General features: G+C 32.9%; 6 protein-coding genes across 6 annotated transcripts; 4 read left to right on the top strand and 2 right to left on the bottom strand.

Moving 5' to 3' along the window:
• Positions 1 to 316: 316 nt before the first annotated feature.
• Wdr37 (WD repeat domain 37) lies at positions 317 to 3,561 on the top strand. The gene is made up of 6 exons (XM_018541882.1): positions 317 to 654; positions 823 to 1,233; positions 1,577 to 1,702; positions 2,196 to 2,958; positions 3,058 to 3,304; positions 3,425 to 3,561. The coding sequence occupies exons 2-6, from the start codon at positions 957 to 959 to the stop codon at positions 3,545 to 3,547; spliced, it is 1,536 nt and encodes a 511-aa protein (XP_018397384.1). The 5' UTR covers positions 317 to 654; positions 823 to 956; the 3' UTR covers positions 3,548 to 3,561.
• A 1-nt stretch (position 3,562) lies between these two features.
• Positions 3,563 to 11,466, bottom strand: Arv1 (ACAT-related protein required for viability 1). Its single transcript, XM_018541885.1, is given in 3 exon segments — positions 3,563 to 3,709; positions 3,848 to 4,526; positions 11,211 to 11,466. Coding segments are annotated over 2 exon segments (786 nt in total). The 5' UTR covers positions 4,509 to 4,526; positions 11,211 to 11,466; the 3' UTR covers positions 3,563 to 3,584.
• On the top strand, positions 5,912 to 8,856 carry LOC108775503 (1,5-anhydro-D-fructose reductase). The gene is made up of 4 exons (XM_018541884.1): positions 5,912 to 5,986; positions 6,324 to 6,491; positions 7,578 to 7,931; positions 8,378 to 8,856. Exons 1-4 carry the CDS (start codon positions 5,912 to 5,914, stop codon positions 8,750 to 8,752), a joined length of 972 nt encoding a protein of 323 aa, XP_018397386.1. The 3' UTR covers positions 8,753 to 8,856.
• Positions 11,467 to 11,798: 332 nt separating the features above from the next.
• On the bottom strand, positions 11,799 to 15,668 carry Adss (adenylosuccinate synthetase). The gene is made up of 6 exons (XM_018541792.1): positions 15,240 to 15,668; positions 14,053 to 14,155; positions 13,383 to 13,746; positions 12,898 to 13,290; positions 12,040 to 12,296; positions 11,799 to 11,952 (listed from the first exon to the last, which is right to left on the bottom strand). The coding sequence occupies exons 1-6, from the start codon at positions 15,402 to 15,404 to the stop codon at positions 11,903 to 11,905; spliced, it is 1,332 nt and encodes a 443-aa protein (XP_018397294.1). The 5' UTR covers positions 15,405 to 15,668; the 3' UTR covers positions 11,799 to 11,902.
• A 256-nt stretch (positions 15,669 to 15,924) lies between these two features.
• LOC108775380 (homeobox protein MSH-D) lies at positions 15,925 to 20,710 on the top strand. Its single transcript, XM_018541720.1, has 3 exons — positions 15,925 to 16,126; positions 17,889 to 19,152; positions 20,500 to 20,710. Exons 2-3 carry the CDS (start codon positions 18,457 to 18,459, stop codon positions 20,572 to 20,574), a joined length of 771 nt encoding a protein of 256 aa, XP_018397222.1. The 5' UTR covers positions 15,925 to 16,126; positions 17,889 to 18,456; the 3' UTR covers positions 20,575 to 20,710.
• A 2,311-nt stretch (positions 20,711 to 23,021) lies between these two features.
• Positions 23,022 to 25,532, top strand: CSN1b (COP9 signalosome subunit 1b). The gene is made up of 5 exons (XM_018541719.1): positions 23,022 to 23,132; positions 23,329 to 23,421; positions 23,524 to 24,648; positions 25,006 to 25,140; positions 25,257 to 25,532. Exons 1-5 carry the CDS (start codon positions 23,106 to 23,108, stop codon positions 25,332 to 25,334), a joined length of 1,458 nt encoding a protein of 485 aa, XP_018397221.1. The 5' UTR covers positions 23,022 to 23,105; the 3' UTR covers positions 25,335 to 25,532.
• The last annotated feature ends 132 nt before the right edge of the window (positions 25,533 to 25,664 follow it).

Raw genomic sequence — 25,664 nt, 5'->3', positions numbered from 1 at the left:
TTGCATTAGATATTTTAGATGTTTGTCAAATATCGAACATAGCCTGAATTCGGCATAATATTACGTTTGTTACTGCTTCGTCGTACGCGCTTCTCTGTAAATTCATCCCCTGCATGTATAAAAGTAATAAACATGGTGCTCGGTGTCGACGGGAAGAAAGAGGTGTCTCAAAGCACCGAAAATAAATGTGACACTGCAGGTGCAAATTTTCATTCGGTAACATTACCAGCGTGAAAAAAACGCGCGAAATCAGCGACGAGTATCATAAATAACTTCGTGATGTTCGGTTAATATTCTCGATCGATTGTCTCGCGACTTCATTACGTTATCTCCAATCTCAAGGGAGTAAACTGAAGTAAACAACTCGCGTCATTACAAAGATACATTCTTTCTTATTTTTCTTTTAATGACCAACGTGATTTTCGGTAATTTTGAAAGCAGTCGCGTGATGATACCGCTTAGAGGAATGCAATATGAGAACAACAGAACAGCATCGGAAATCATGCGTACAAAATGATATGGAAACGCAATTACCAGACCTGACAGCAGTTAATCACGAGAAATTTCTTGACAGAGACGCACTAGGTGTCTTATTGTTTTACCTAGTCTAATCACATCTTGAATCTTTCGTGCATCCATAGATCTCGAATTCGGGTAAGATGTTTTTAAATGTACTACATTTTTTTCTTACAACTATCTGATATTGTGTGTGTTTCCACATTTGTGTTCAGTATTCAAAGTATACCTTTAATGTCGCATCTGTCGCGTAGTACATTCAACATTTCGATGATTGTACCTTTAATTGATATAATCTGTTGATAGGTCGTAGACGGTGTGCAGATTAATCATGCAGATCATACTCCTGAAGTCAGAGTGATCGGCGATGTATGCAGTGGGGACAAAATACTGGGATGTGCTCGTCTGCTATTTATGTCATTTTTTTTAAGTGACGAGTCATGCCCGGTGAACCACCAGCCACAGCTGGAAGTAAATCCAGTAGCAAAGCAAAGAGGATCTCTATACCTCGTGTACAAAGCAGTACTGATACAGAACTACAGTCTCAACAGAGTCAAAGCGGTTCAACTCCATTGCAATCTACTGCATTGCACTATGTCACCTTCCGTTCGGAGTTAGAAGACAGCCCCATTCCATCGGCTCTGCGATGCCGTTTGTATGATCTGTTTCACCAAATTGAAAAGGAATTTGAAATGTTGTACACAGAAAATCTTGGATGTAAGTATATTTTATGAAAAATTTAGTTGCTTGTACTATGTTAGATTAGTGTGTGTTAAGTTGCTATATATAAAATTAGCAAAATTAAATACAAAAACAGGTAAAGAGATAAATATTTTAAACGATTAACTATTTAATAATGATAATGTCATGTTATTTAACAGATTGTTTTATTGTAAAAAGTGATTACCTATATTATGTCACTGCATTTAGATAATTTATGTAAGCCTTTAATAAAAATACTAATTCAGTGTAATGCGAGCAATCAAATTCATCATTAGTTATTTATTTCATTATTTAATATAGCTGTTATATGTATTGAATCTTCTGTTTCTTATTATAGTGCAGGAGAAGATCGACATCCTAAATGATAGACTTGAAAGAGAGTGTTATGGATCGGGCGAGCGTAGTTTACCTCCAGGAGATCTTACGGATTATCCAGAAACAAAAAATCTATCTAAGCAGAAATGTAAGACTATTATAATATTAATGTTAAATCCGATATAAAAATACATTTTAATTCATATGTTGCAAAGAAAGAATAAAAAAGAAAGATAGTTCAAATTATTACATTTTTTTATACAAACATTTAGAGAACTATAGAAATGTAACATTCAGATAATAGTATTCATTAAATTATGCCAAAAATTATTTTCTTAAATTATTTTCATTTCTGACAATTTAATTTAATTTATGTATTTTTTATTTAGTTTCATAAGTACCATACAGCTTATAAATATTAAATTTTTTTTTAATATTTTGTGTTTAAAATATTCTATTTATTATCTTCATTATATAATTTTATGACATATTTTCCACTCATCTATCTATTCCAGGAAATTTAATAAGAATGATACAAAAGATAGAATACATAGCTAGTATATGGTAATATAATAATTTTTTAAAACTTAATAATTTTATTACATTATATATTGTAATAAGAATTTTTCTTTATTTTCTAGCAATGGGTGCAAACTCAGCGCAAAAAATTAAAACTTCCCACAAATTAAAAGCACAGACCAGTAAAATAGTATCAAGTTTTAAAACTCCGTCTATGAATTGCACTATGCAAAAAGAGTATATGGGTCATCGAGATGGTGTGTGGGAAGTATCCGTCGGCAGATTAGGTCAACCCATCATAGCAACTGCCTCTGCTGATCATACAGCACGTATATGGGCAATAGATAATAGTCGATGTTTGTTACAATATATCGGTCACAGTGGATCTGTAAATTCGGTTCGGTTTCATCCAAATAGAGAATTGGCTTTATCAGCGAGTGGCGACTGTTCCGCTCACGTGTGGCAGGCAGCTGTTGATTGGGATATGTCGAAAAGAGTATCGTCGTTAGAAGAACTTCCAATAGCGAGTTCCGAACGAACTACTGCTAATAATCTACTCAGTAATAACGACGAGCAAGATGATCCCCCGACTTTAAGGACACCGATACGCGAACTTTTGGGTCATACAAGCGTTGTAATGGCTGCAGATTGGCTCTCTGGTGCTGAACAGTTAGTCACAGCTTCTTGGGATAGAACAGCAAACTTGTACGACACGGAAACCGGAGAGATTATACATACACTATGCGGACACGATCAAGAATTAACTCACGTGTCGACTCATCATACACAAAAATTGTGTGTTACGTCTAGTAGAGATAATACATTTCGATTGTGGGATTTTAGGGAACCCATACACTCGGTTTCAGTATTTCAAGGTCATACAGAGTAAGTATATTAACAAAAGCAAGTTTTTTTTCTGATTAATATTCAATCTGTTTACCCTTCGCATTAAATACGTAAGATTAATAAGCATATCTCTCATAGAACAGTAACGTCTGCAGTCTTTACGAGAGAAGATAAAATTGTATCTGGTTCGGATGACAGAAGTATAAAAGTATGGGAATTACGTAATATACGTAGTCCATTAGCGACAATACGTGGAGATAGTGCTGCTAATAGATTATCAGTTTCTAGTACCGGGATAGTGGCAATACCACATGACAATAGACAAATACGTTTATTTGATCTAAGTGGTCAACGTTTGGCAAGGTTACCTAGAACTAGTAGACACGTAAGAAAAAATATATTTTATAGTATCAGAATGCGTAACACAATCGAATTTATTCTTTCATTCTTGAAATATATATATTTATTATAAATATCTCATTAAAAAATATGATTATATTTGCAGGGACATCGTAGAATGGTGTGTTCTGTTGCTTGGTTGGAAGATAGCAGTGTGTGTAATTTATTTTCTTGTGGTTTCGATAGACTAGTATTAGGTTGGAGTGTTCTTCCTGTTAAAGATGCTTAAACATCAAAAACTGTGTGATTTTATCAGATATTTTATGTCATGTTAGTGTGATATTGGGAATATTTAGGTGCAATTTAGATATGGAAGTACATATGTAACCATACAATAAAAATCCAGCAATTAATCCAATCAAAGATCCTCCCCTTCCACTCTTGCAGACAACTGCAATAAAAAAAATCGAAATGTATGTATTATTAAATAATTGATCAAAGATAAATTATAAATAGATTGTGAATTTTGAAATCGCAATAAAGCTATGAATGTCTTGCGTAAAGTATACGTTTTTAAGTGCATTTTTACCTGAATATGCAGTTAAAAGGCATAAAACGGTGTAACCTTGAATAAGAAGGTAATATGGACCAGAGGCTATGTGCTGCCACACTATTCCCAAAAATCCCAATAATTTACCGCAACCTCCGATTATTAGAGCGCAACTTAAATCCTTTACGCTATATTTGTATGGTTTTTTACCAATGATAAACCATTTTACTTCAGTTACTACAATAACTGTACAAATAAATGCTGCAAATGCTAGTGCTGTGTGTAACAGCAAAATATAAATATTGCAATGGTCTTGTAATGCATTGTGAACTAAATCCATTTCTGACGCAGTTAATTCGGTTTCATCTATGTCACAAAAAGACCAAGCTCTGAACGATTCGGCTAGCCATAATATTATACTTATCTTCCAATATGATTTAAAATTGCTATTGTACAAAAGATGTCTATAAGCTGGTTTTTCTATCAGAATAAGATCTACAAGGACTATAACAGGATCATATTCAATATATTTGTCAGCTAACAATCCACATTTCTCCTAAAATAGTGTAAAATTGTCAGTGTACAATATAAACACATGGGTTAATGTTTTACTTACACATTTTAAAATTTTAAGGACACTAGGGCAGTATCTCCTGAAAAGCTCTTTGCATTCAGCTCCACAATTTATGCAAATATACATTTACAGACAACCATATATCTGAAATAATCAATAACAAATATAATTGGTAAAAATATATGTATATATTTTTTAAATAGTGTATAAATTTATAAAAGTAACATTAATTAATTATTTAATTAATTAATTTAATTTCAGAAATGAAGAAGGAGAGAGACAACACTGAAAAAATCCATGTAATTTTCCAGTCATAAACATGTAAAATTTTCATATAAAAATACGATTCTTTTCAGTAAATTACTTTTATATATGTTGAAAAGCTTATTTTCTATTACGTATACTATACTTCGACACGTTCATTAGCAGTTTCTAGAATTTGCTTTCTTCGTATCGAGGTTCAGCAAATATTGACTTGGAGATAAACTTTCTTCGTAACGATTTTATATCTGCGTTAAGAAATTGTTCTTTATTTCTTTTAACATTCACGCGATACTCCGAATTTGGCAGAAATATTACTTGTATTCTATATGTCTATTATTGATATTTTCGTAAAAAAAATATCTAACCCTGAGCTATTTGATTCAGTGATTACAGGAACAGAAAATTATTATGAACAACAGACTTTCATACAAAGGCTGTTTTTTTATCTGAATTTCTTGCACAGTTTATATTTTCTTTTTTTTTTGCAATGTAGAAAGAAAAAGAAGAAAGATGAACTGTGCAATAAGTTCAGCTAAAAATAGTAGATCTATAGATTACCTAGATTGCTAACATCTACGAATTCAATTGAAAATTAATGCAAATAGAAGTGGAGGTAGATATAAGTAATGATTTCAGAAAGGCATATGTTGGATATTTAGACACACGGCGTGTGTTCAAATAGCCGCAACATAAAAAAATTCAGCACATCTGTACTTTTATATTACAATTTTTGTCCGATGATGTTTCATCAAACTTTTTTGGAGCAGCTTCAAAGTAAGACAAAAAATATTAATATTCAATTTTATATAATTTAAGAATAAAATGTAAAAAAAAATCAAATTTAATGCCTTATCTTTATGCTTTAAAATGCGTGGTCAAAAACTTCTCTACGATTTTTATTCACAAAAATACTTAGCTTTTTGAAATACGACAAAAATATTAGTAATAAAACATTTATGAGCACAACTGTAGTTTTGGAGATCTCAACAGAAATACTAAAAATCAAGTTTAAATATATATATTATATATATGTATATATTTCTATCTAAGCAACCGGTTATCAATTTCAGTTTGAAATTCGTATAAAATTCTTCCTTGTATGTCACTCGACAGTAAGTACAGGTTCTATATACATAGCTATATAGTACGGTGAAAGTTGAGTTGCAATGGAAAGAGAAAGATAGGGGTGAAGTGGTGGATATAGTAAGCATATCTCGACTTTAACATACAGTCTGGGTTCTTCGTTGTTACAAAGCACATTGAACATGGTTCAACAAAATTTAAGTGTATCTCTGCCAACAGGGCAACAAATGCCCATAATAGGATTTGGAACATGGCATGTAAGTTTATAAAGAAGTAAAATTTGTATTATAATTCAAACGAAATTTATTTATATCGTAATTATATTATATTTAAATATGTGATACATATTTTATTATATTGAAATATTTATATTGCCGTAATAAAAAGTTATGCTCCTCCTGACATAAATAATTTTTATAAGTAATTATATACACTGTGCTTATTTTAAATCATACTTAGTCTAATAGTATCATATTTGTTACTATAGATCTATCTCTTTGTGAGATAAAAAGGAACTTTTTTATTCAAGAATATCCTCTGTGCGTGCGTGCGTGCGTGTATTTATTTGTTTATAAAAATATGTTATTAATATAGGCAAGTGGAGAAGAACTAGAAGCAGCTGTGGATGCAGCTTTAACAGCAGGGTATAGGCACATCGATACAGCTACAGTATACGAAAACGAGCGTTATATCGGAAACGTTATCAAAAAATGGTTGGATTCTGGCAGGATCAAGCGATCAGATTTGTTTATTGTGACAAAGGTATAACACTCGAATTTTCATAAATGTTTTTAAGCATAATATAAATAATTAATATAAATATCAACATACACACACATACACACACAGTAATTTAATATTACAAACCTCATGTGTATTAGTTAGCATCGTCACCGCATGGTCTTTAAATTGCAGTAGTATGTATATTTTAGCGAGATAATTCAAGCTTATTTCCGTTCATTATTTATAATACCTTCGAACTATGTTGAAAAAGTGTAGCCTTAGAAATGGTACTGTTTCTAAGGTTATACTCTATAATTTGTAACTTTTTCTAAATGTTTTATTTAAAAGTTTTAGAAAGAAACTTAGATGAATGACCCCTGCTGCCGATTGACATAAAATTGTATAATGAATCCTATTGAATGTAAGAAATAAAGTACACGTGACTTATTCTTAACTTCGAAAAATAAAAAAAATTTTTTTAATGTATAAGACAGCACTTATTAATTAAAATAAATTTTAATAAATGTACTGGACAGGGGGATTCCCTTCCGATGAACTTGACTTTGACATATGCTATTGTCAAAGTTATGATCCTGAGTGACCTTCAGGTTTTAACTCATTATTTATTAAAAAGTTATTAACAATCAAAGTTAATAATTATTTCGATTAATTTCCATATAATTTAAATTATACCAAGGAATATTAAAATTTATATTTACACACTATCTGCTTTATAATTAATTAAATTATATATATGTGTTATATAATTTACACATATTTATGTATGTGTAATATAAAGTAGATTTTAATCAAAAAGTGCTATCATAAAACACTTTTTTGTTTCCCAAAGTTGGGACGTTGGAACCACGCATTTCGTTTCTCACATCAAGAGCAACTTATATGTAAAATTTTAGGTCGATCGGAAGCAGAGATCTCACACATACACACACACATTCAAAAATAATGAGAAACCCACTATAAATAATAAAAATGATAGTATATTATTAATTTACCATTAATTATACACATATACGTATATCATATATCATTATATATGTATATGTATGTGTATATATATGTATATATGTATCATATTATATATATATATATGCTCAATATCTATAGGTACCACCAAGTGGTAACAGACCTGGAGATATAGAAAAATGGTTGAAGCGATCACTTTCTAATTTAAATTTGAGTTATATTGATTTGTATTTGGTGCATACCCCCTTCGCATATCAAGATGCAGGTGAAGATTTTCATCCTTTTAATGAAAAAGGAGAAATTTTGATTGATACAAACACGGATCATCTGCAAATTTGGCAAACAATGGAAAATCAAGTGCTGGAAGGACGTACGAAAGCAATTGGACTGTCCAATTTTAACATCGACCAGATACAACGAATTTTAGATAACGCTAAGTTGCCTGTCTCAAATTTGCAGATAGAATTGCATGTTTATTTTCAACAGACCGAATTGGTAAATCTTATCTTATAAATTAAATTATAAATTAAGTAATCTTATCTTATAAATTAAATTTAAAAAAGTGATAAAATTAAACACCTCTGGTTTGTCGTAGACAGATAATGGATTAAACTAAATTAAAACTTTTTTACTATTACAACATATAGTTACGAAACTATAAATTCGAACTGAATGCTATAACATCATTGATTTTTTTCAAAGTGTTGGCATTACAAGAGGCTGAAAATTTATATTTATATTTCAGCAACACACACACACACACACACACAAACACACTAATTTTAAACTATCAGTGTCGTAATGCGTTCGTGATATCGCAATTTTTAACATCCGGAAAATACAATAGTTTAAAGAAATCATCGATATAAATGATGTGTATGATCTAGTCAATTAATGTGACTGTAACTTTAACAATCTAAAAATATATATTCTTTGTTTAGGTAAACTTTTGTCAGGACAACAACATCAGTGTAACGGCGTACGCTCCTTTGGGTTCCCGTGGATTTGTCGAGAAAATAGGAAAGGGAGACGCTACGCCGGACTTATTAAAAAATCTAACTGTGTTAGAAGTTGCGGAAAAATATGAAAAAACACCCGCACAAATATTACTTAAGCATATTGTTGAAAAAGGTATAGCGGTCATACCAAAAAGCATTAATCCTTATAGGATTAAAGAGAACATCGAATTATTCGATTGGGAACTCGAAGCTGGAGATGTCGAAAAATTAAATGCTCTGGACATGGGAGAATCTGCACGCGTATGTGATTTCAGTTTCTTCAAAGGTTTATCAAAGCATCCAGAATTTCCTTTCTAATAATTATTTCTTAATTTTATCTCTCATACAGAGTACTCCGAAAGCAAATGAAACTAATAAACATATACACTATAACAAGAAAATTCTCAAAATATTAAGTAAAAAAGTTATTTGTAAATGTTTATTTTGTGGGCAGTAGAGTTTTTGAGATAACAAGAATTTAAATATGACCATCGATCCAATGGCACTACAACCCAAGTTGGGTTCTGGCCTTCACGAGTAAATTACAGACCAATTACAGACGACCATCTGTCCATGAATCATACTTACGGTAGTAGTATGCACAGTCAGAGGTCTTCATTTCTTATTAATACACTCCTTAATCAGGTGGTTAAAGGTCTATAATTAACCTTATTTAAATCTTTATATCTCAAAAATATACTGCTAAAAAAATAACTTCTTTATTTAATTTATTAATTTTTCAAAAACTTTTTTACTATAGTATTTTAATTTGCAAATTTCGGAACATTCTGTATATGCTATATCCACTCTTTATTTCTTGTTGTTGTTACATAGATATATATTATACAACAATTTAAAGATGTTTATTGCATGCAAAACTATCGTAATCAAATAAATACTGTTTGTTATAATTACCTATTTTATTTTTTATATAGCAATTATATAACAATTTAAAAATTGCTTCATGTAAAACTTTATTGTTATCTAGTAAGTAATCAATGTTTATATTGCATCTCAATTGCTATATCTTTATATATGTAAATTTTTAATATCTTATTAGGTATCGTTTAAGACTTAGGTAGATATATATAGATATGTTCTACTTCTACTCTGTTATAATTCTTATTGAGTTAAAATAAAAGATAATAAAAGCAACACAATTATATACACAAGATGAATTGATATCTATAAAATTTTCTCTTGCTTTATATTGCGAATATTACTGTTTTTATCAAAAATAAAATAATCATATAATTATGTATAGTGCATATAAGTACATGTTATAATATAATATGTAATTGAATAATTCCGATCAGAATCGATTCCGACTTGTTACGTATAATAGTTACTCTACTGCAATTTTAATGGATCAAACTAATCATTTTATAGATAATAAAAGTAATACACAATTATATAAGACGTTGGTTTTTATAAAGGTTCTCTTTTGCTGTTATACAATTCTTTTTACTAAAAGTAAAAAATTATATATAGTGTTAATATCTATATATATATATATATATATAATTTTAGATTTATATTTCAGTTGTCACAAAAAAATTTTCTATGCAATATGTTTCCATGCACAAACAATTGAATATAAAAATGACTTTTTAAAAAGTGCTTCGAGTTGGAAGAGTTATCTTGTCCCGCATCACATAAAGATGTCAGGTATTTCTTGAGTTATACCCGAAAATGTAGGGTGCTTTCACATTACCTACTTTCATCTCAATTATTTTAGACCGTTTTTGTTGGCTTCTTGATTTATCTTCTTTACTTTTTGTAAGGTAAATTAAGACTCAAGATATGTACATCTGATCCTATACTAATCGTCGCACAATTTGCCAAAATATGTAAAGCAGAACACGCGCGCGTTTCATATGCACACTTCGCAAATATAGAGGAATGATTGTCAAACAGTAAGTAAACATAGCATACAATTATTCAAACAGAAATGTTTATTGTGTTCATAATTATTGTATTATTTAATTTTGAATATTAATTTTTTTTCTGTGTAAAAATGGATTAAAGACATATTAATGTTAATACACACATATTAATGTTAAAGCATTATTAGGAACGTTACTTTATAAAAATACAATAATAATATATAAATTTTCTTTTCATACTTCGTTACCATTATTACTAATTTTTTTTTTTAAATAATGCGTTATCATTATGATTACTCTTTGCAGGAATCTGCTCTACAATAATTTGGTGTATGTAACTGAATCACATATTTCGATCTATACTATATAGTATAGAAGTTAGAAGTAGAAGCAGAAGTATTTATTAGGGATGTGATTTAATTTTGAGAGGGTTTTTTTCCATAAACTGATTTATTTAAACAAGATAACGAATGAATACCTTATTCAAAATATTTTCGTTTCTTGCGAAATCCTAAAAACTAATCACTCATGATAGTAGTAAGTAGAAGTAGTAAACAAGTTTTCTTCTCGATTTTTGATTGGCCTATAGTTCAGTGAAAATAGAGTATAATATAGAAGTACGTATAGTAGTATATAGGATGCAGCAGAGAGAAACCTCTCTACTCTCACTAGTAGAAATTGGTAGAAATTTGTGAATTAAATTTGCCGGATTCACCGACATATCGTTAGCAAAGTGTTTTATCACCAATTAAATGCAATTTCTTACCAATTTGGCGTAGTATTTATAGCATTTTATTATAACTGAGAATATTACCGTTACCATTTACAGATAGAGTGACAACCAAAACTTTTTTTGGTTATATCGTCGAATTATGACTGTATATAGCTACCTTTTTTCCTTGTCCTATGAAAGTGTCCACGTGTCGTTAACCTATTAGGGTTTATATAATTTAACACTTTTTTTTATATGTTTCACTGGCCGATGAAAAGTTGAAATATCTTTCATAAGTACAGCACATTTACGTACTGATTTGACATCACAATTATAGGTTAGAATCACAGTGGCAATGCGCATGCGCACGTCAATGTCAAATTTTTTAATCAAATTTTTGGAGGATTTTGACTTTTTTTGATATGCCGATACATTTTTTTTTTCTTTGCACTTTTCTCCTAACAAGATTATGACAGCGTACTGTCAAATTCAACACATTTAGCAAATTATCTCATATAACAAACAGAAATGATTTGATAGGTAATAAAACTGACAAACATTAAAATATATATCTCTAATAAAACAGAATATCCATTTAAAATAAATGGATAATATAACGAATATTTTTAATATTTTCGGTTTAAATTTGTTACATACTACAAAATGACTAAACATTGTTGTTATAATTATACATTGCTCAGATTCAAAATTAATACTACATTTGCGCGCTCGCGCGCTGAAAACTTATATTATTATAATATGTCGCATGTGCGCTCATCAACTTTGCATTGCAAATGTTACAGATAGAATTAAAATTAATAATACATTTAATGCCGTGCGTTTAAGTAACATTATAGAGACCGTGTGTCGTCAGAGAGCGATTACACTTTCTCGTCCTGCTCCTACGCCGATCCATTTGACTGTAATCAAATTTAAATTACTCTATATTTAATTCTCTCCTAGATTTACATATACATTGCATACATGTGCCAAAAGCATTTACGTACCTGGCACATCTAAGTATTCCTCTATGATTTGTATGTACTTATGTGCATTAGGCGGCAATTTATCCAAGGAACGCACACCCTCAGTAGTGGATTGCCAACCTTCGATCGTTTTATATACTGTTTCGACTTTTGCTAACTCCCAAGTACTACTCGGCAAATAATCTATATCTTTCCCATTTAACCGATATCCAACACATACTTTTATCTCTGCTAAAGTATCTAAGATATCAAGCTTTGTTAAGCATATGGAGGTGTATCTACAATAGACAGAACGTTCTATATATAGATTATGGTAAAAATGATATTGTATTAATTAAATTCATATCGAACAACTGTTAAAAGACAATGCTCTGAAGTCCTGTTTTACCGACCAAATACAATATTTTTCAAATAAAGTAATCATTTTGTTGATTACATAGAATTAATTCTTTTTTGCAATTAAAATACAAATAATAACGCAGGGACTAAACAATTTCATATAAAAAATTGAAAAATTAGTTTTGTTATCAGGTTGTAGTGTCAATTTGTAACAATATTTGTAATTTTTATGTTTTAAACACATAAAACAAGTGTAGTCCAGACTAGAAATTATATAAAAAAAAAAACAATACTGTAAATAAGAAAATGGAATTTCAAAATGATGAGAGCAATACTGTGCTTTTAGAAATAAACCAAGAGCTGTAGTATACATGAGAAAAGTTTATGTGAAAATGTGCATGTATGATATTGATGTAGTAGTATGTAGCAATGTATTGACATTTCATAAATCATATATGTTGCAGTCGATTTTGTTGAAGTTTGACTATCACGCCAGCATCGTTAAATAAATTTTTTTAATAAGAAATAATTTTCACACACCCATTAACTAGAGTCGTAAATTTCAGCAACGGTAAATCGAGCCATCCACATCGTCTCTTTCGCTTTGTGGTCACGCCGATCTCGTGGCCTCTTTTCTGCAACAGTTCTCCTGTAGAATCAAAAAGTTCCGTGGGGAAGGGCCCATCGCCGACTCTAGTAGTATAAGCTTTCACGACGCCGATTATCTCGCCGATTGTGCTACATGGTAAACCGAGACCTGTCAGTACTCCGCCTATACTACAATTCGAACTTGTCACATACGGATAAGTTCCAAAATCGATATCCAACATTGTCGCATTAGCACCTTCCACCAAAACTTTCTTGCCATCCTTTAAAGCCTGGTGCAAATATTGTACCGTTTCCCTTACGTACGGCCTTATACGTTCAGAGTATCTGTGAAAAAAATCAGCCATATATATTGTAAAGCATACACTTGACATGACTAGATCTACAATGAAATCGGAAGATGGTCTCATTACACTTACACCTTGTAACGCTCCAATTCGGCTTTAACATCAACATGCAGGGCAGGGAACATTTTCTGATACGATGTAACCAAGGTTTTAAACTTTTGGGAGAACTTGTCAAAGTCTCCGAGAAGATCTCCAATCCTGAGTCCAGCTCTAGCGGCTTTATCTGAATACACCGGTCCTATTCCTTTCTTTGTAGTCCCCAATGACTGAGTGCCCTTTTCTAGTTCTTCCAACCCATCGACCAGTTGGTGAAAATCAAACACTATATGTGCTCGATCCGATATTATAAGTCTGTCCTGCCAATCCTTAAGTCCCTTCGATTCGTTCTTCTCCAGTTCTTCAAACAGACCAGGTAAATGAATCACCACTCCATTGCCTGCAAGCAAAGGAAAGTACAAATAAATAATATCAATTATAAAATATGTGACATATAACAGAGTTATTCAGATAACAATTTAATACATATCAAGAGATATAGAGCAACCTATATGTATGAACAAGTGGAATAATTGTCTGTTTTATGTATCCATGATCTTAGCATCTCATTTATCTTCATAAAGTATTATTCTATATTCTTTCAATTTACATTAATTATTAAAATCATCACAGAGACATGTTACTTTTTCACAAACCAGAATCTATAATTCGATTAATTTACTGGTTGATTTGAAGAAGTCATTACCTATTACGGATTTGCATCTGGGATTGATTATTCCACTAGGCAGAAGGTGAAAGTCGAATTCGGCACCTTCTACAACTACAGTATGCCCTGCATTATTTCCTCCCTGTGAAATTACATTAATACTTGAAGAAACAGGGCTCGCCATCATTTATGACAGGAAATACAGCGCGTTGTGATTTGATCATTGAATTATAAATGAACAATAAACGCAGGGTTTCCTGCCAACATAAACAATGGCATTGAAATCCGGATACAGGTATATTACAAGTTTACCATATTAGAGATAAAAAATAGGAAAAGGGCAAAAAAGAAGAGAATATAAAGTAATATTTTATAATACAATTTAAACATAATCTCATTGAGCTCTATTTAAAAAACAGCACATTAATTCCAATCGTACATAACGTGTTTCTCATCATCATGTACATGTATTTAACATTATTAACTCTCTCCTAGAGAGACACGGACACAGATATGCATAATATACTGATATTACATAATTTTGATTTTCTTACATTAGCATAAATCGATTATTTTGAATTATACAGAACATTGATTCCGTCATTAATTATGTAGACCGTCCTTGAAAAAAAAAAAAAAGAAAAAAACGAAACAAAAGCTCTATGTTTTTATGATATGCAAAATATAAATACTTCGTCATTTTTTTGATCATAAAGATAGGCTGAGAACGATAATTTCGTGAGTTCCCTCTCTTTCGAAACTATATTTCTTTTATGGCCGTCAATTATGTAATATCAGACGTCAGGTTGTTATACATTCATGATACTCGCGCGCACAGATCAGGTGACACGCGGTTGCAGCTAAAAATAAAATTAAGACGAATGAAGCGTACAACGCTTTTGCATTTTCCGAGCGCTCGCTCATCTACGGGAAGAGCAACGGATGCCAAACGTTGCTCCTTTTCGGGGAAATATTTTTAGTCTCTCCCTGGAAATACCGCGTGAACTAACCTAAACGTCTCCCCGGGATACTCTTGACGCGCCTTGACCGTTCCTCGATCAAACAGCGGGAAAGAGCCGGAAAATATCGAGTTCTTTTCCCGAAGGGGAGATACCCGATGGTTGTTCGCGTCCCGCGGGAGGGAAATATCATTTCGTGAATCTCTTAAGCTCTCGAGAGGAGAGGTGGCACAGGGTCGGGGAGAGACACGCGGCGGGAAACCGTACCTGACACCTGCAGACGACGTCAGCCTCCATCGCCAGCATGTCCACGACCTTTCCCTTGCCCTCGTCGCCCCATTGCGCGCCGAGGACTACCGTGACCTTCGACACGGTGGACATCCGCTGTTTCTTCCTTGGCGAAGCCGGAGCGCCGTTGCCGTTCGCCTGCATCTTTTCCTTAGGTGCACGCGGGAGCACACCAGACCGGAGCACACACGGACGACCGTTGAGTTGCGCGTCCGCCACACTAACGTCGCCTTTGCCTGACGTTGCCCTTCGGCGAACGGGACTTTTCCTCCTTTCGCCAAGGAACAGCTGACACGGCGGAAGTCCGTCGGAACGATCGTGGGCGAATACAGGCGAATATCTCGAAGAGCCGCCTCCACCGCACTTCACCACCACACTTGATTACTTTGATCGTGGCATTCCCCCTCCACGGTCCACCCCGCCTCTTCTGCCACCTTCTGCGCTGTTCTTCCCCTCCGCCTACAGATATTAACTTACCTAACCTAATCTTATCTCAGAAGGTCTGTTCGTTTTAGGTTTTAGTTGAAGTTCTTGCACGATTTTTCTTTCTTTTCTCTCGATAGAAAAAAATAGCATTTCCGATCCGAGCGAATTTGTATCGATTTGGATCGGATAATGATTGATTGATACTATATTGATTGATCTTACATGTTGTATCAATAAAAGAGCATACAACATACAATGTCATTAATCCAAGCCAGGTTGGTGCAAATCCACTCGGATCGAATATGCTAAAAGAGAAAAGATGTGCCGTACAAGAAGTTCGATTATAAAGAATAGGCCTAAGTATGGAAGAAATTAGTGGATATGTCACTATAATATCCTATCCTATTCAATTAGAACTGGTTTTTATCCATTCCTTCCAGGTAAGTTTAATACAATATGATTTATGCACAAATTTACGTATACTCGTATATATAAAAGTTAAATATGAATATAAGCGCGAAATAATTCTAAAATGTTATATGAATATTATTAAGGATTCATTATATTTTAAAAATACTGAAATAACATTTTATGAATATTAATCCGTGCTCAAAATATTTTTAGATGTGTGAAGGATCAATTTAATCTGCATCTTTTAAATATTATTTTTACTCTTGCTGTATATGTATAATAACAGTAATACCAAAAAATTATATGTATATATACCAACGTTATGAAAATTTCAGTTACATGTACTAATTTTCTATGTCCGATATCCTTTTTGTTATTTAAAATAGTTAGAATATCTGTATTATAAAAAATAATTATATGATACCAGTATATAATACTACGGAATACTAACATTTGATTTCACTGATGAAATAAACAGTTCGTTTGCGTGACGGTAATAATTTGAAGGATAATCTACTACGTGCGCGCTTGATATGGAAATTGCGTCTTTATCTTTCTTTATTTTTAAACGGATAGTGAAACAAATGTATATCTTTATCGTTCATTATTCGTGCGGAACGTTGACGTACAAAAACAGAATAATTTCCCGAGTTATGTACGCTTATGCAAAAGAAGTTTAGTAGCGTAATAAAATTTTTTTATGCAGATTCAAGCCAAACAAAAAATTGATCAGTATAGAAAAAAGAATGCAGTTAAGACGAAGAAAGGCGATCAAATAAAAATAGTGAATATATAAAATATAAATATTAATTATTTTATTAAAATCGTTCAAAGCGCACGAATTTTAAACATATTTAACTACAAACATCAGATATGATATTTGAAAAATTATAACGATTATTTAAAATAGGTGCTGTTTAAGGGAATTGTAAGCAAAGTTCAAAATTCTAGATTTTTTTATATTTTCTCCTGAATTTTCCCGGTTCTCCAGGTCTACGACACACTGAGTATTTAAAATGTCTACATTTAAAACAATATGTTGTCGAAACAATTTATTATTAAAAAAATATTTAATCACAACAATTATTTCAATTTTAAACGTTTTGGTGTTTTAAATCCAAACACATAGTGTTTTATTTGTTGAAAAAATTGAAAACTAAAACATCTTTGAGATGATTCTTTTTGAGCCTCCTTCATCGATATCGACTGTTTTTACTATTCATTTATATAGTTATTAAGCTTTTACTTTCATGGATAAGAAATCTGGGCTGTCAGATCTCTTTCTTATGAAAAAAAGATTCACACGCACAAGAAGATGTATTGAATATAAATTAACTAGGGGGAGGGGGGGGAGCGTTTGCAATGCTCGCAAGTATCACTTGATCCTTCTTATTACTAAACATTAAATATAGATAGCCGTTGCGAATATTAAGTGGAACCTGTGGAACGTACCCTGTAAAGTATATATTGTAAGAAAAGAGCACTACTTATACGATCAACGTCATATATTGGAATAATGCGCCTATATGTATATTTAAATAAATTTATATCAGATATATAACTGTGCGCCGATTACACTTAAACTGAAATAATACTAATCCTTCTCCCCAAATTAAATTAAATCGTCTATTAGCATCTTGACACCTGTAAATAATTTATTGCAAAAAATATTTAACCGGAATTCCACAAGAAAACAAGAAGAGAAAAGAAGCAAAAAATTTAATGAAATCTGTATTAACGGAGTATGATGACAGAGAATATAACGATTATAGCATTATTCGTTTTTAATAGATTCGGTTCTGTCTGGGAAGATTCCTGGGAATCTTAGTTCCTGGGAAGGAACTAAGATATGAAAAAATAAAAAAAAGGAGGATGACAGGTTTCAAAATTGCAAATTTCTAAGCAAGCAGTAATACAAGGCAACGGTTTCTCGATCCACTCGTGTATCATCTGACATAAGAGCACTAGATATAGATAGAAAGAAAGAGAGAGATCGCTTGTGCAGTGTAACAATATACCCGGGCCATGTTTCCCGCACGCCGTTCAATATTTACATCAATGAGACGGATATATTACCGGATTAAGATGACCCCTGTGGCTTTTTAATTATACAGGCCTCAGTGCGTCAGGACATCTGCCCTATAGAAATCAGGGCTCCTGATCCCCCGATTCGTTCCCTACTCTACATCAGCGATCCGTTTCCCTTGCTACAGAGTATCAATTACATTGTTATTACCGGGGAAGTATCCAGAAGATGTGGTCAGATTGCAGATAATACACTGGTATAAGAGCATGCCGCAACAATGGGACAGGTACACAGAAGCGTGGCCCCCGTCGTGCGAGCAGCGCGATAACGATCATGCGGTGCAACTATGCGTTTAATTTGGATCTGCCCGCAAAGAGGATGCGCTTCGCAAAAAAAAAAAAAGAAGAAGAAGAAGAGGGGTACGTGCCCCAACGGGGTCCGAGCGTATGCGTTTGGCCACTCGAACGTACCCCAAAATACGTATGTATGTATATATATATAGCGAAGGGTTCGTCCTTTGGAGGATTTAGTGAGACTCTCGGGATGACGAGCGAAGCACGAGGCTCGTGGACTTCAAGAAACACGGACTTCAGCATAGCCCGTATACTCGCGGAGGAACTCCCGGGCGCCGACGTCGACGCGCGAAAACAGCACGTGTCTCCGGAGTGCGAGTCCCGGGGAGGAACGAAGGCCGAGGATAGGACGTCGGAACGCGCGAGCGAGCCGAAAAAGCGCGACGCGTCACGCGACGGAATCACGGAGCAACGGCGAAGTGGTGACCGCGTCGGCGAGAGCACTACACGGTGGACCGATCTCACGTGGCTTCAGTACACTCGATACAGACCTCCGAGACTACCCAGAAGGTCTCTCACTGAGAAACGAATCAAGCGACAAGCAGGCGATCATCCCCGCATCCCATTCTCCTCGTCTCAGTTGCAAGTATTAGAGGAGAAATACAAAGAGGGTGCTTATTTATCCAGGACCGACGTCATCGAGATGTCCGCAACATTACGACTGCCGCAAAACAAAGTAATGTTTGTTTGAAGGATTTCGTTTGTGATCTATCTTTTGATTATCGTTTGAGACCATCCGCAATCTTTTAAATGCGGTTTCTTAAGTAAAGAACCTGCCTAAATAAAGAAAACAAGACACGATTGTAGAAAAAATTAAAATACCTTTAAAGCAACATGATATTAGATATATTTTTTATAACTAAACTATTATAATATATATTATTTTTGTATTTAAAATAAAGTATAATAAATTATATACTTAATACTTATTGTTAGCCAAAGCGGGAAAGAAAATTCGGGCGTAGTTCAGTACATAGTAATAAAAAACAAACCTATAGTATTAACATTAACTTTGACTGTGTTTAGCAGAAGTCAGCGCTTCAATAAACGTTCTGTGTAGATTGGATTATATTTTTAGATCTATTAAATTATATTTTAGATCTAATATGTGCGTTACCGCGTCGACTGTCTATGGGATTAAGCCATAATTAGCGCAGTAACCAATCATTCTTTCGTTTTTATGGAAAAGCGATAAACTGATTGACTCTCGCGCCAATTTCCGCCGCGTGGCAAATGTTACCGCGTTCTGTGTGCAGGTGTCATAACAATAAGTCAAAGACTATGTTTACACGGTCGAGTTTACGCTGAAGTTATCCCTATTGAAAAAATTCACGTAACACAGTTACATAACAAAATTATATAATGGATTGTTCCGAATCAATAAGTGATTTTTTTAAATCTGATTTTTTAAAATATCACGATATTAGAAATAATTTCATCTATCATATGATTTTATAGTTATCGAATTTTAAATGATTAAATGCTATAGAAATGAAAGAAAAACATAACATCGTATGGGTTTTTAAGTTACGTGATTTTAAAAAATTACGTACTGATTTGGAACATTCCGTTATGTAATTTACTTATTTTAATTACATATATTTTTTATGTAACTTTATGACGTGATTTTCTTCAGTAGAGATAATATGTTACAACTATTGATGTTAGATGACGTATAAATGCTATTTTACGACAAAGTTGCTACATCAAGTAATAATCTACGTCAAGTAGTAATCTCCATCAAGTAATCCCATCTTAGGATGAAAGCACAGAGTTGCATAACGCATATGTTTATGTGGCTATGCAAGTTTGTATAGATGAGCCCTTATGTGTGTTATGCAAGAATCTGTACTCTCGTCCTTGTCCTGTTTTGTCGCTAGTAAGGGTCTCTTTAATCAATTCCAATTAGCTTAATCGACCGATTAAGTTGATCGAAATTGGTTAAAGTGACCCTAAATAAAAAAGTGGATATCGATGAAGATTGAGTGACTATCAAAATTTGAACTTTTTGTTGTGTTTGCAGATTAAAATTTGGTTTCAAAATCGTCGAGCAAGACAAAAACGGGAGTCATTAAATTCCACAATAACAACGCGATGATTCGACAACCATGGAAACCAATAAGGTTCTTCTGGATTCTTATGTCTGGATCGAGGAGGATTCGACAATGCACCGAATTGAAATCGCAATTATTTCAAACAATTAGACTTTCGGCTATTTATTTCGTGCCTATTGGCCACTGTACAGTAAATAAACTTATTTACAACTTTAGCGAAGTTATTACGATTGTTTTCAATAATGTGAGAAATTAAGCTCACGCATATTCAAATGCACTTGAAAATCATGCTAACGCCTAAAAATGTTTCTGTACAACGTTCGATGGAGGAAGCCTTTTTAGCCGTTATAAATCGTTGAAACACGTCAGTAAATAATCTCGCGATGATAAGAAAATTCCAAAGAGAAACATTATAAAGGAATTTTTTCAGAATAAATGTATGATATGAAGAACAGAAGGAGTAAACAGTGTTATACACACAACACGTTGTATTTTTCCGTTTTGTAAAGTAAGTCTGGATCCTCATACGGACAACAGCACTTTGACACCGAACGCTGATTGAAAAAAAAAAAGGATGAAGAAGTGGTAAATTTTTTCCCTACAATCGGTTTTTTACCGATAAGCTCTCGGTGTCAAAGCATTCTTGTCTGTATGAAGATCCGGGCCAATTTACTCATCAAAGACATCCAGTAGATGTATAATAGTAGCTTTATTTGTATATTTGTATACGTACATGTACCGCCCGAACGCAGGGTCTACCTACAATAGAAGTAGTACGGTCGTTGAGTTTAATACTTAAGTCGTAGAAAATTAATCACAGTTGAATATGAGAAGAATAATTGATTATGATTTGTCAATTTTCTATCAACGCATCGCTATAACTTTTCTATTGTAGACTATACAATTTGATATAACAGACGTCGTCAATACAATCGCATATTACACAGAGCATTAATTCTGAAAATATTCTTTTTTTCTTGTATATAAATTTTTAGGAAAAAGAGAAAGACAAGAGTCGTCATCAGCAAAGTCTGAAAACTGTCAAAAAACTTTACGAGTATATTAACTTTTATCTCGGAGCCCAATTATAGTAACTCATCTTCAAAACATCATCAATTTATCAATAAAAAAAAGGTTAAAATTTTTCATTAAAAAATCTCATCATCCTGCATCTTTTATCCTATTCGATATGGTTATTTTTAAATATATTATAATTGAACTTTGCTATGTCCTTCTAGTTGAGATCTAGTCTATCTAGTCAATCCTTTTAGGCGATATCAAATGCTTGAAAATTGAACAAATCGACTCGTATCGCGACTCTTATTATAAAGGGTCCTTACTCAGCTTAATTCTAAACTTGCCATGACAGATCACATGTATCATATATGTTATGTATACGTATATATGAGTAAAAAATATGATAACCGATGACGATACACAATATATAATTTGTAAAATAAATTATTTACAATAATTTGTAAAATGTTAAAAGTATAAACAAATTTTATTTCTTTTTCTTTATACGTACTAAGGTATCAATTGTGCATCTTAAAACGTGTGAAAATTACAGAACTGAATTTATTAGCTAAATCTATTAAGTACTAAAATAAAATTATAAATATTCCAGTAAACTTGTTTATTTTCGCGATTTTAACTTCGTTTCAAGATACATAATCAAATCTCTAAATTTTTTAAATAATTTTGTAAAAGAAAGATTTGTTAATATCTTGAAAGTATCTAATTTTAATTATATTGTAGAAATTTAAAAATAACACGAATATAGGTATGCAAATACAGGGCGGGAATTCCTGAAACATGGCGGACCAATCAACGTGAAATTTCTCATGTCTAGGTAGAGTAACATAGGATGAGCTTTTTAATTTATCGATTGATCAATCGCATTGTGCGCAAATTTAATTTTAATCCATAAACACTGCATTTGCGCATAAAAACTCGCCCTTAATCCAACATAAAAAATGCATGTTTGCGCAAACATAGCTGCGCAGCTTTTGTTTTGGACCAGAACCAATGAAATGCAAGATGATAGGAGCGTATGTACTATATACACACGGAGCAAACATTTGGCCATACCTTTTTATAACTTCTTCATTCTTTCTCATACTTTCTTCTCATCCTTTCTTGTGCTTTCTCCGAACGCGTGCAATTGCACATGGGCTAGGCACTTATATCCTCGTATGTAGTACATACATTCACAAACAATTTTATAAGTATCACTGGAAAATAGATAGGACACTTTTCTATTCGGCCCTGATATTAATAGATATCAAATGATCACGTGACCGGCACGTTGCGATCAAAGATGCCGACTACTGGTATACTGTATCTATGTATATGTATGTACCATGGTTTATACTTATACGCTCCGCGTGTACATACATATATACATACACATGTATACGTATGGTGTGTGCGTGTTTCATATTTGATTCACATATACTATATACTACTATATAGTATGCGGTAGAGATTTCATTCCTCTACGAGCGGTATAATTTTGTCTGTCACGATAGCTATACGTGGAGTTATTGTTTCAATATAACGGATAAGGCTAACAATGCCGCTGCAAGTTCACGACGTTCAGGTAAATATTCCGTCGAGATCGGGCTCAAACGATTTTCCTTGAGATCGCATGCGACTCGAGGGAGAAAAACTGTCTTGAAGGTTATCCAGAATCAACCTTCACTCGCACACACATCTCTTTATTATATTATTATTCCTCTCGAATTGAAATACTCCCGTAAGCCGAATGGTATTGCCCTTTATCTTATTATTTGCAGCAAAATGTCGTGGAGCCAATGCAGGTTGATGCTCCTACAGAGGATAATGATAATGCTGAGGAAGAACCATATATAGTAGAAAATCCAACGCTGGTACGTATAAGGACCGGTTTAATGTAAAAACAATGGTATATTTATTAATCAGAAAATTCAATCTCATTCCATAATTATTATGTTACCTTCCTTTTTCATCAGGACTTGGAGGTATATGCCAACAGTTACACTGGACTTGCAAAGTTACACAGGCTTGTATATATCGCTGATCATTGTCCATCATTACGAATAGAAGCATTAAAGATGGCGATTACTTATGTGATGACTACATACAATGTTGGACTCTATGTAATGTTGCATAAAAAGCTTGTGGAGGCTATGGGCTTTACTCCTGGATTACCAGATATAGCGGCACAGTCAACCTCTCAAGATATGCCAACGATGGATCAGACATGGGTAGAGACTCGATCTAAGAAGGCTGCTCTTAAATTAGAAAAGTTTGATACTGATCTGAAGAATTACAAGAGCAACTCTATCAAGGAGAGCATACGAAGAGGTCACGACGATTTGGGAGATCACTATTTGAATTGCGGCGATCTCGTTCATGCTTTAAAATGTTACTCTAGAGCACGGGATTATTGCACTAGTGGCAAGCACGTTGTGAACATGTGTTTGAATGTAATCAAAGTTTCTGTTTATCTACAAAATTGGTCTCATGTACTTAGTTATGTCACCAAGGCTGAAAGTACACCAGACTTTCCAGAACTACATGGTAAAGACAACAATCAAGCAATAGTCACGAAATTAAAAGTGGCAGCAGGCTTGGCAGAATTAGCAACAAGAAAGTATAAAATGGCTGCAAAACATTTTTTACAAGCATCTTTAGACCATTGCGACTGCCCTGAATTACTATCCCCTGGAAATGTAGCTCTTTATGGAGGACTTTGTGCTTTAGCAACCTTTGACAGACATGAATTGCAAAAACAAGTTATATTTAGTAGTTCCTTCAAATTATTTCTAGAATTAGAACCACAACTTCGAGATATAATTTTCAAATTTTACGAATCAAAATATGCATCTTGTTTGAAACTGCTCGACGAGATAAAGGATAATATTCTCTTGGATATGTACATAGCACCTCACGTAAATCTGTTGTATACACAAATTCGGAATAGAGCCTTGATACAATATTTTAGTCCTTACCTAAGTGCGGACATGAGACGAATGGCAACTGCATTCAATAGAACTGTATCCGAATTAGAAGACGAGCTTATGCAACTTATTCTTGATGGTCAGATTCAGGCTCGTATAGATTCACACAACAAGGTGAGAAGCGGCACTTGATTTACATATAGCATTTTATTATATTTTTCTTAAGGTGTCATTGCATGATAACATAAAGTATTGAGCATCATGCATGATTGTAAATTTTCTAAAAGCTTAATGCAAAATATAATAAATTAAGAAAGATTATGTTCTGATATATACACTATCCTGATATATAATACTAAACATTCATATTTATTTACATTATATAATTAAACAAGATTTCATTAGCAGTGTGTATTGAATCCAATACATTTCAGTAAAATTATTCATTCAGTAAATATATTACTGTGCACGTTCTAATGTTTGATGTTTCTATGCATATAGGTATCTTTAACATTTATAAATTATGTATAGATTTTATATGCAAAAGATGTCGATCAACGTAGTACCACTTTTGAAAAGTCTATGAGCGTTGGAAAAGATTATCAGAGGCGTACTCGTATGTTGATCTTAAGAGCTGCAATGTTAAAACATCATATTCACGTGAAGGTGAAGTATACTTTTTTGCAATTATATTTTCTCATTGTTAGTATATCAACTATATAAACTTTTTCAGAAAATATGTCGTTTATCGTTCTATTTAAAAAGTGTTTTTGTTATAATAGAGTCCTCAACGAGACAGTACACAAGGAGGTGAAATGTCAGTAGCACCTGGAAATGGCACTTTAGCAGTAAAAAATTGAATGCGCATTGATCAGAAAAGCAAATTTATATGCGTGTCTCTCTCTTTCAACTGCCATGTCCATCTAAAAAGTATGAGATAAGATTTCACTATCACATTCGACATTGCATTATTTCTGCAAAGTCATTGACCTATACCTCATTTTCAACATATAATATATAGTATGTACACAACACAAACAAACACACACACACACACACACACATATGTATATAAGGATCAATCAAAAAGAAATTGGACTGTAAAAATTTGAATATTTGTCTAATTTAAATTTGGCATCCCTTCTTCAAAGTAATTTTCTTCTATATTTGTATAACGATTGCATCGCTCT

Source organism: Cyphomyrmex costatus, unplaced genomic scaffold (assembly GCF_001594065.2).
Source record: "Cyphomyrmex costatus isolate MS0001 unplaced genomic scaffold, Ccosl1.0 scaffold30, whole genome shotgun sequence".
NCBI lineage: Eukaryota > Metazoa > Arthropoda > Insecta > Hymenoptera > Formicidae > Cyphomyrmex > Cyphomyrmex costatus.
This window is presented reverse-complemented; position numbering and strand designations above follow the sequence as displayed.